Source organism: Achroia grisella, unplaced genomic scaffold (assembly GCF_030625045.1).
Source record: "Achroia grisella isolate CSIRO2021 unplaced genomic scaffold, CSIRO_AGI_Agris_v1 utg516, whole genome shotgun sequence".
Classification (NCBI taxonomy): domain Eukaryota; kingdom Metazoa; phylum Arthropoda; class Insecta; order Lepidoptera; family Pyralidae; genus Achroia; species Achroia grisella.
Window position 1 is genome coordinate 1,512,414 of NW_026712909.1, and position 12,472 is coordinate 1,524,885.

The following is a 12,472-nucleotide window of genomic DNA, read 5'->3' on the forward strand; positions in this document are numbered from 1 at the left end:
CTGATTATATTTAAAATATCCTAACTACACACGTACCTACCAGTATATACAATAATCATTGTTTTTAAAATACTATTTAATCATGTATTTATTCTCATTAAAAACGTTTTAAAGAAGCTTATTTTTACAGTATTACATACATATATATCACGGTACAAAATTGTGTAGAATTAAGGATACAAATTTGGATTAATATGTGAATATAATGAATTAAAATGATATTTGTGTTTAAATATTATAAATATAATGACACCGATATATACACCATTTTTTTGCATGTGCAAACTACTCCAGTCACATTTTAGTGCTAATGGATTATCTTGAAACAACAAACAAACCCCGGAAACAGATAATCTTATGTGTATTATCCAAACTAATATTATAAATGCGAAATAGTGTCGGTCAGTCTGAAACTTAATGAAATTTTATTATTACAAGGACATGTATATCTTTTATGTATAATAAAAACCTAGACGAAATCGGGATGACAGCTTGTCCATAATATTGTCTATTACAAAATTATAAAGTATTTTTAAATGTACAAACAGCATACTACGACTTGTGGAAATAATTGTTAATTTCGACCCTTCATTCATACCACATTTACTAACTTCTTTTTATTGGAGGTCTACAACATACATCCCCAATGTGGTAGGCAGGTGTTCAGATAAACTGTACTTTTAATTGTCCGTAATAAGACATAACTTATTGTATATACATGAAACTAAAAGAGACATTATTTTTCATCTATAGCCCATGATCAGTAATGTATCAAAAAATATCATTTATGATTGACCAAAGTAGCATATATTTTTCTCAATTGCAAAAGTCGTTTGCATGGGAACAGTCTCAGTTTTGACAACTTTCAACTTCAGCAGCAGGTTGTGAAAATACAGGATATGAGGCATGACATCTTAGTCCTCCAGAACGCATTAATATACATATGTATATTGTGGACGGTTACCAGTTACCATCAAGGTGGGCTGTAAGCTTGTTTGCCAGTCCAATTGGGTACATAAAAAAACAAATACATTTTACCATTTATAATACAAGTTAAGATTCGATAATATACATACATATATATATTAATAAAACTCCACATTCCGGTAACTGATAGCCACAGGGCCAGAGGTCACACCACACTTGGTTTATCTGGCAGCCATTTTAAACAGTGGCTCCTTTGTCGCGACTTGTGACGCTTGTATTTCGACTCCCGGTGCTCGCAGCCTCTCAGTGCTGACTACTCTGACTACTGTTTGCTATTTTTTCTACTGATATTTCATGCTGCTGTTTGGAATCATTGACTTGTCAAGAGAAATCGGCACTTGCAAGAGATATAATAAGGGTCCTAGATCCACCCTGTTTGGAACGTACAATAATCTGACGCTGCGTAATACATTTTTCAATCTGTGTAAAGGTATGTACGTGCATTATTTTCAATTATAGTAAATATCAGTTAACTACATTCAAACAATATGACTAAATTAAAATATAAGCTATCATATATCTAGCTAGCTAATAAGATTAGGCGCTGAGAATATAAAGTTAAGTAGATACATATCAATATTAAATGCAAACTGCGTCACTGAGACAATCTCAAAAACTCGATAATTATTTCCGCGATTCGGACGGGTTATTTATACAAAATTATATATATGGAACCACTATGGACAGCCTCAGCCGTTTAGCGATTTAGCACATCGCTTTATTTCCGATGGTCGCGGGTTTGACTCTTCGCACGGTGCAAATTTGTATTCATGAGAGTTGTTTGTATCAGTCTGGGTGTTTTCTATGTATGTATGTTATATATATTTACAAAAAAAGTATGTATTTATTATCAGTTGTCTAATGCCCATAACACAAATTCTCTGCTAACCGTGGGACTAGATGGCGTTGTGTTAATTGTCCAGCGTTATTATTATTAATTACTTAGACTATGGTCTGTCGGTGTGTCGAGTCGAGATATATAACAAAGGTTTGTCGTGTTAAATATAATAAAGGAGTCATATATAATATATAAGCAGTATTATTAATAACATGCACCAAATGCAGCGAGCAAACACGAAAGACGGGTTAACTGATCTTAATTTATCCTCACCCTATCAAATACCACGCGCAGTCAGGTGCACTGTATCATATTCATACATCATGAGGACATTTATCTCGATGGGCTAACTGACCTGACTTCATGTTCATTCTATCATTCTCCATTGGTGCCCCGCCAGTGAAAACCGTTAGCGTTAGACAGGGAATCATTCCATTATCATCCACTAAAAGAGAAGTCTATTGCTACTACGTATGTATGTACTGACGTTACTATAGCTAAATACGTACGTAAATATTAAATAGCTTGTTAATAAATAGTGTTGATTAGATTTGTTTTCTTAAGATTCGGTTTCGTAAAGTTTCCCTATTTATGTATCTCTATTCAGGCGACAGCTACCACTTACCACCAGGTGGACCGTCAGATTGTTTGCCAAAGAAAGCCTATGTTTAATGAGTGTTCTTTACATTTCCAGCTTGTCAAGTGGAGATAATGTCTTCGATTCCTCCATCTGCATTCTCTGCCGGGAGAATTCGGGACACCCAGCGTAACAAGGGCGATTTGAAACTAAAGACAAACGTCACCAAAAGCAACGAGAAATTCTTCAATACCACGTGTACACATTCATTTCGTATATTTATCATTGCAATTACCTGAAGTAACTGTATAGCTACACGTAATTGTTATTAGCTTAATGAAATTTTATTGTATTAATATGGAATAGTGCACCCAACTGCGCCTATGATGTAATCTGGCGGTAACCACTGGAAAATTATGAGTACGATATCAAACCATGAGATATTGTGGGATTTGATTTGTCTCACTCCCTCCTCCCTTAATGTCAAGTGGGATTTTTCGCGTTTGGTTTCCGTAATGGTTGCACCATATTATTTTATTAATATTATACATTAATACCCATAAGTGTTACTTTGTAGTAGGCTCTATAAAGGTAGGATAAAATTATACATTTGAAACTATTTATTTTATCAACAGAAATTTAATAATCGTAGCAGAGAACTACCTTGCCTCTGTAGCGCGGTAGTTATCCTCATCACTGTAGCGTTATATATATTGTGATGAGGTGGCGCTACATAATATATTATTTGTTGTTTATATGTACGAAGGTAGTGAGTATACCGGTTAATAATTGTAGTATTTATTGGTATTCAATTGGTAATGTGCTACAATATTTATTAGAGACGCGAGTACCCAACGCGGAGTCGTACGCGGGGTCTGTTTTACACTTAACTGAAATCCATGTTTGTGGAGACGTAAACTAATGGAAGGGTCTCAAGTGTTTACCGAAATATTACAAGTGTAGGAACACCTCTATACAGAGTCCCAGTTAGTTATTAACCGAAATTGAAACAGAATCCGGAATTCTGTTTCGATAGTACAACCAAGTATTAGTATCGAAAGGATACTAGATGTGCTAGATTGCTAGTAGCAACTATAGAATTGTTTTTTATTTACATTTCAGTTAAAGAGCTTTCACCGTTGAAGTACAACAGCAAGTTGATGAATAGCATCTGGGGTTTCTACAATAGATATTCGCCACACAATGTGAAGAAAATTAATGATGCCCATACTTTCAATGGGGAACTGTAGCCGTGAGTATAATAATATACATATAGAAAAGTTTTTAGTTAAGGATTACTTGTTATATATATATATATATATATATATATATATATATATATATATATATATATATATATATATATATATATATATATATATATATATATATATATATATAAATATCCCCTTACGACCACTTCTTGATCCAATTCAAACGGGCCAATCAGGGTGCAGCATTTGCCAAGGGCTTCCTCATTGGCACGTTTGGGCTACTACATTATGGCTACAGTAACTTAATAATGTCTAGCTAGTATTTCAAGAATAATAGTCTATCCAATCTAAATATTTATAGAAATCAGTCTGGAGTAACGTGACTCCAGATCAAACCTCAATACTTATTATTTTTTGGACGGGAATCTTTTCTTTTGTAACAAAGTTACTGAGCGAATAAAGAGAAGACGCAACGGCGGATCCAGGGGGAGCGTCATGGAGGTCATGGGAGTCATGGGGGCGTCATGACTCTCCCCCTTAGCCCAGGACTTAGGTAGACCACTAATTGAACTAAAAAATAATGAAACAGCAAATTTTTTTGCACGATCGGAGTGTTGGTGCAGTAGTATTAATTATAATTAAACATTGTTACTTAAAACATAACAGTTAAAGTACTATAACACTAAAAGCAAAATAGGTATTTTCAAAATACTTTTTCAAAATAAATTACCCTTTGAGTTTTTGTCCAAACCTCAGATATTTTATTTATTTTAGGTATATCAATCATTACATAGTATAGTATAAAACAAAGTCGCTGTCGCATCTAACAAGTACATAAATAAAGAAACAAGACTTTTTGGCTCTGAATATATTTCAAAAATCAATTACTTGTGTTAATCAATTTATATACTCGTTCTTATTTCATAGTACTTGTTTTGATCCGAATATATACAGATACCGTAACGGTCTATTAATTATGAATTTATTATACCTAACCTAGATATTTTATTTTGACGAAACTCCGTGTAGTAGTGGTATCCGATAAGGGTATGCGAACCCTAAGTATTATTTCAAAATGACCAGTAATTTCGAAGAAATAAGCCTTTGAATTTCAAATCAACTTACCAAACGGACGCTCAAGGTTCGATTCCCGCCACCGATTTTTTTTTTTTTTAATTTTTTTTTTGTATTTATTCTAATTTTAATTTAACTATTTTAATAATTAAATGAATTTAATCGAACAAAACGTTGTTAAGTATTCAATTAATTTTAATTTACATTACCTATTGTACTTTCTAAATTGTAAAGCAGCTAACAATTATAGTAAGATCTTATAAATAACTAACACAACAAGTAAAACATTTTAAATGTATTTTCTTTATTATTACAAATATTTTTTATGCATAATATAATAGTTAATATCTAATAAATACATAATGATCTGATAATCAAATTATAAGTACAGTCTCAAATTGAAAGTAAGAAAAACAGAAAATATAGAGAGAACTATAGGGATATAACAGAAAGATGTGAAAAATGGAGAAGGACAGTAAAAAAGTTACAAATTTAAATAATGTTGCCGCAATTTCTGTTTAAATGAATTTATTACATTATTATATATATTAGGCATACGACTAGCCTTATGACTGTTACTTTTTTTTTAATCTATACATCTATACATGTAAATAAAATTGGAGTGTCTGTTTGTAATATTGAAATAACCGTTTTTACTACTTGCATATGAATATAAATCCGGTACATACACCAAAATAACATATTTTACAAGTTTTGTCTGTCTGTCTGTCTGTTTGTTCCGGCTAATCTCTGAAATAGCTGGACCGATTTTGACGGGACTTTTTTTTGGCAAGTAGCTGATGTAATAAGGAGTAACTTACGCTACTGTTATTTTAGAAAAATAAAATAAAATTTCACGCGGACGAAGTCGCTGGGGCCAGCTAGTCTATAGATATACCGAGATTTAATATTTAAGTTGCTATTATGTTGTTGACAAAATTTTACTGTAATGTTACTATTACGTTATCCTACACAATTTGTATTATTTTGGATGAATAAATAAATAAATAAATAATAATCTATACATCTATACATATAAATAAAATTGGAGTGTCTGTTTGTAATATTGAAATAACCGTTTTTTACTACATGCATATGAATATATATAAGGTACATATACCAAAATAACAATTTTTATAATTTTAGTCTGTCTGTCTGTCGGTCTGTTTGTTCCGGCTAATCTCTGAAATGGCTGGACCGATTTTGACGGTACTTCTTTTTGGCAGGTAGCTGATTTATAAGGAGTAACTTAGGTTACTTTTATTTTAGAAAAATAAAGTTTAATTCCACGCGGACGAAGTCGCGGGAACAGCTTGTTTTTAATAAAAACATCTTTTTTGTGGTACTTGAGAATGTTGAAGCCTGTTGTTTGTAATATTGAAATAACCGTTTTTTACTACTTGCATATGAATATAAATACGGTACATACACCAAAATAACATATTTTACAATTTTTGTCTGTCTGTCTGTTTGTTCCGGCTAATCTCTGAAATGGCTGGACCGATTTTGACGGGACTTTTTTTGGCAGGTAGCTGATGTAATAAGGAGTAACTTAGGCTACTTTTATTTTAGAAAAATAAAGTTAAAAACCACGTGGACGAAGTCGCGGGAACAGCTAGTGTATAATATATTAGAGATACCTACGTGTTTTTTTATTGATGACTAGCTGTACACGGGATTTCGTCCGTGTTGAATTTAACTTTATTTTTCTAAAATATAAGAAGTTAAATTCCACGCGGACGAAGTCGCGTGTACAGCTAGTTGTCGGTAGTCTAGCGATTTAGCTAGCACACTGCTTTGATTCCTGCTTGGTGGTCGAGGGTTCGATTCCTCGCACGCTGCAAACATTTGTATTCATGAGTATGATTGTTTGTAACGGTCTGGGCGTTTTCTATGTATAGATAATATATATGTATTTACGAAAAAAAAATCTTTGTATTTATATCAGTACCCATAACATAATCTTCAGCTACCTTAACTTTAGTCTAGATGAAGCTGTGTGAATTGTCCTGAGATTACTATTATTACTATAATAAATCTTTTCAAATCAGCCGATGTTTATTTTTGCCATAATACGTGCTGTTACCATGTGATAATATTACGTACGTACTTATTAAACTATTAACTTATTATTAAATTATTAACTATTTGTACTGTTTTAAATGTGATGCGTTCATTATTTATATTTCCTTTGAATTAAAGACAAATGTATATATATATATATATACATTTATATAAACTTGCACACTTAGTTGATCCAGCCACGATCCGTAGATATTGCTGATTCCACTGTCTCTCTCTTTCTATCACTATCTTTGTATTCTAATATGCGATGTTGCCGTTCCGGCATGGTCTCGGCCGGAACGGCAACATCGCATATGTTGCGCGTTGTTGCCAAATGTATTCGTCGATAGTAGTAGATACCTATACGCGATATATATTTTTTCAACAATTTCCTGCAATAGTGAATCCGTATCGGCAATTTTTTTAAATGCACAAAGATTTTTTGGCTCTGAATATATTTAAAAATCATTTACTTGTGTGTTGATGAATTTATATACTAGTACATGAAGTACCTAATACTTGTTTTGATTTGAATAGGTAGCGATATTATGAATTTATTATACGTAATCTAAAGATTTTGACGAAATAAAAGTAATTAGTTATCTGTTAACCTTGACTTCATGCTGGCACCAGTATTATCAGATGATGAACATACTCTTCGAAAACTTACATACAGCAGAAATATCGTGTTTGGACTCATTAGATAGGTCTCGATGAATAGAGTTTAAAAAACTTAAAATAAATGGTAAATTAGAAATAATGTATAAATACCCCTTACGTAAAATTCAACCACTTTAAACTTAATAATAATAATAATTAGGAAAAGAGAAAAGCTATACATGTACTGAAAGTAATTGATGTCTTCCACACAATATTTTCACTATTAAACAACTCTGTTTGTTCAGTAAAAGTGTAAATATACTGGTAACCTTTAATCATATTTTATATGCAAGCATTACATATACAAACCCTAAAGTTTTATTTCAGAATAGCCAGTAGTTTTCAAGAAATAAGTCTTTGAAATTGTACGTGTAACTTCTATATATACTAGTTTTTTCACCATAACAAACAACACCAATATGGCCTAGTTAGTAGTTTACCTGTGTACCAATTAATAATAATAGTAATCTCAGGACAATTCACACAGCTTCATCTAGACCCAAGTTAAGCTAGCTGAAGATTATGTTATGGGTACTAGACAACTGATATAAATACAAAGATTTTTTTTCGTAAATACATATATATTATCTATACATAGAAAACACCCAGACCGTTACAAACAATCATACTCATGAATACAAATGTTTGCAGCGTGCGAGGAATCGAACCCTCGACCACCAAGCAGGAATCAAAGCAGTGTGCTAGCTAAATCGCTAGACTACCGACAACTAGCTGTACCGCGTGGAATTTAACTTCTTATATTTTAGAAAAATAAAGTTAAATTCCACACGGACGAAATCCCGTGTACAGCTAGTCATCAATAAAAAAACACGTAGGTATCTCTAATATATTATACACTAGCTGTTCCCGCGACTTCGTCCACGTGGTTTTTAACTTTATTTTTCTAAAATAAAAGTAGCCTAAGTTACTCCTTATTACATCAGCTACCTGCCAAAAAAAGTCCCGTCAAAATCGGTCCAGCCATTTCAGAGATTAGCCGGAACAAACAGACAGACAGACAAAAATTGTAAAATATGTTATTTTGGTGTATGTACCGTATTTATATTCATATGCAAGTAGTAAAAAACGGTTATTTCAATATTACAAACAACAGGCTTCAACATTCTCAAGTACCACAAAAAAGATGTTTTTATTAAAAACAAGCTGTTCCCGCGACTTCGTCCGCGTGGAATTAAACTTTATTTTTCTAAAATAAAAGTAACCTAAGTTACTCCTTATAAATCAGCTACCTGCCAAAAAGAAGTACCGTCAAAATCGGTCCAGCCATTTCAGAGATTAGCCGGAACAAACAGACCGACAGACAGACAGACTAAAATTATAAAAATTGTTATTTTGGTATATGTACCTTATATATATTCATATGCATGTAGTAAAAAACGGTTATTTCAATATTACAAACAGACACTCCAATTTTATATGTATAGATGTATAGATTATTATTTATTTATTTATTTATTTTTTCATCCAAAATAATACAAATTGTGTAGGATAACGTAATAGTAACATTACAGTAAAATTTTGTCAACAACATAATAGCAACTTAAATATTAAATCTCGGTATATCTATAGACTAGCTGGCCCCAGCGACTTCGTCCGCGTGAAATTTTATTTTATTTTTCTAAAATAACAGTAGCGTAAGTTACTCCTTATTACATCAGCTACTTGCCAAAAAAAGTCCCGTCAAAATCGGTCCAGCTATTTCAGAGATTAGCCGGAACAAACAGACAGACAGACAGACAAAACTTGTAAAATATGTTATTTTGGTGTATGTACCGGATTTATATTCATATGCAAGTAGTAAAAACGGTTATTTCAATATTACAAACAGACACTCCAATTTTATTTACATGTATAGATGTATAGATTAAAAAAAAAGTAACAGTCATAAGGCTAGTCGTATGCCTAATATATATAATAATGTAATAAATTCATTTAAACAGAAATTGCGGGAATATTATTTAAATTTGTAACTTTTTTACTGTCCTTCTCCTTTTTTAACATCTTTTTGTTATATCCCTATAGTTCTCTCTATATTTTCTGTTTTTCTTACTTTCAATTTGAGACTGTACTTATAATTTGATTATCGGGTCATTATGTATTTATTTATACATTTATGGGTTATATATTTATGTATGTATATTGTTATTTTTTTATAGAAATGTATATTTTGCTTTGTATTTATATATCTTTTTTTGACATTTCTTATTTATATTAGTGCACCGCCAATAATCTTTCGCTGCACCACTCATGGTTGCCTGGTAAATAACGCGGCAAGATATTAAGTCCGCCACATGTACAAATTTTTTTGTGCATTAAAGTTAAATAAATAAAAAAAATACAATACTGTTTAATGAAAATGCGTATTGTCTAGTGCTTTGAGATGTATCAAAATAAGGTCAACAAAAAAGTCCGTGATGGTATATGTCTATCTCTCAAGGATAACCAACAATAACCATTTTTTATCTTTTACATTTTCGGGAATTTTTTTTATCGTATGTTTCCCTTAAAATCATGTAAACTATGCTATTATGTCATAATCTAAAGAAATAATAATATTTTATAGTGAAATATCCACTATAAAATAGTAATGTAAGTAGCAATGTAATTCGTTACGCGCGAATCAGCTGTTATAAGGTCAAAGGTCGGTGCACCCCGCGTATTTGATAAATAGTGCTTCTCTGGATGTCTTTAAGAGAAAATGGCAGTATGTACGTGTATATGTACAAGTCCTTAAGTGTTAAGTTTTTCAAATGTACAATAAAGAATAAATATTTTTAAGTACAGTACTTACGTACATTAATATAATACCTACTTTTTACTTGTATCTATTGTCATCAAAATTAAATTATAAGTTCTTAACTTGACCACGACTATGTGACCCTCTCTTGGCCCCAAAACGAGTGAAAAAATGAACAGCATACGACGACGACGCATACCTATAGAGTGGAACAACTGCTTATTCAGTTTTATTCAACTATTTAGTCCCTCCACCGTTACAATGAATGGAGGCGGATATTACAATGTATGTAGCATTGCGAATATAAAATATCTAGATTAGGTATAATAAATTCATAATTGATAGACCGTTACGGTATCAGAGCCAAAAAGTCTTCTTTCTTTATTTATGTACTGTTAGATGCGACATCGACTTTGTTTTATACTACACTATGTAATGATTGATATACCTATGTAAAATAAATAAAATATCTGAGGTTTGGACAAAAATTCAAAAGGTATTTTATTTTGAAAAAGTATTTTGAAAATACCTATTTTGCATTTAGTATTTGAAATACAAAACTATTTTTGTTTTTAGAGTGACATTTCTATGAATTCACTGTCGATAGCGAGCGGTGCGATGGAAAAAGATAACCGTTTATAAAAATATAATAAATAGCGCTGGACAATTAACACAGACTGATACTGAACTGATATAAATAGATATTTTTATCTTGTAAATACATATATAATATACATATAAAACACCCAGACCGATGAAATCAATCGATGACCGATGAGTACATATGTTTGCACCGTGCGAGAAATCGAACCCGCGACCATCGGATGTAAAGCGGTGTGACCACCGAGGCAGTCGAAATACATAAATAATCTTATGAATTTAATTTATTCTAATTTGTTTGTGTGCGCGGGGTGCGGTGTACGGTGCTCCCCCTGCCACCGACGTTGCTGGAGCTTGCATGTATGGAGCATTGCGAATATAAAATATCTAGATTAGTAAATTAATAAATTCATAATTGATAGACCGTTACGGTATCTATATATATTCGGATTAAAATAAGTATCGCAGTAAGGACCAGTATATAAAGTGATCAACACAATTAATTGATTTTTGAAATATATATACGGAGCCAAAAAGTCTTTGTGTATTCAAAAAATATCTAATTTGTTTGTGTGCGCGGGGTGGTGTACGGTGCTCCCCCCTGCAACGGTGGAGTTACTATGTATGGAGCATTGCGAATATAAAATATCTACATTAGTAAATTAATAAATTCATAATTGATAGACCGTTACGGTATCTATATATATTCGGATGAAAATAAGTATCGCAGTAAGGACGAGTATATAAAGTGATCAACATAATTAATTGATTTTTGAAATATATTCAGAGCCAAAAAGTCTTTGTGTATACCAAAAATTTAGCCGTTCGGAGCCAGTCATGCACGAATTATTAGTAAAAAATGTGTCGAGTATATCGTACTATCGACGAATATATATGGCCACATCGCAAAATAGAATGCGACGTTGCCATACCGCCTGAGATATACGCGATAGGAGTCAAGTTATTCAGTGCAAAAGGTGGAATCGGCAAGTGTTTAGGTTGTGGCGTGATCAACAAAGTGCCCAAAGAGGTGTTTATATATATATATATATATATATATATAACTAAAAATACTGTAACCTTGTAAAGCTTGTATAAGATGTGGACAGGATAATCCACTTAAAATCTGTTTAAGGTTTACTTACTCCAAAAAAATATTCACACGTCAGCATCAGGTGAGATTGCGGTCAAACGCACTCAAAATTTAATGTAAAAAAAAATTTAGAACAGCTCTGGTTCATTTGCTCAGCTCGATGCTGAATACAGATTATTCAGCATCGAGCTGAGCAAATGAACCAGTGCTGTTCTAAAATTTTGGAAAAGCAGACGTTATAAAATAATGTGTTCTACTTACAGATCGGCTGTCAGTTCCGGTTCTAAAAGTGAGACTGATCACTTTACCTTCAACCACATTAGACAAAATATGGGCAACAATCAATGTATCTCAGTCTCATTAAAATTAACTGAATAATGGTTATTTATAAAACAAATAGTAAACTACTGTTAAATCAAAGTGTTATTGGTCTTTATTTTTAATTAAGGAATAGAAATAACCTATATAGAAATAAGAGAAATAAATTATATTGTGGTTTGGTGAACCAATTTAATTATCTGTATTATGAGATTTCAGAATAGAATAGAATAGAAAATCATTTATTCAAATAAACTTACAATGAAGCACTTTTGAATAGTCATTACAT

The 12,472-nt window shown here is 32.0% G+C and overlaps 1 protein-coding gene across 1 annotated transcript; it reads left to right on the forward strand.

The window, feature by feature from the left end:
- Positions 1-1,158: 1,158 nt before the first annotated feature.
- LOC131847130 (uncharacterized) lies at positions 1,159-12,472 on the forward strand. Its single transcript, XM_059196596.1, is given in 5 exon segments — positions 1,159-1,417; positions 2,520-2,660; positions 3,525-3,654; positions 12,129-12,158; positions 12,160-12,472. Coding segments are annotated over 5 exon segments (507 nt in total). The 5' UTR covers positions 1,159-1,281; the 3' UTR covers positions 12,230-12,472.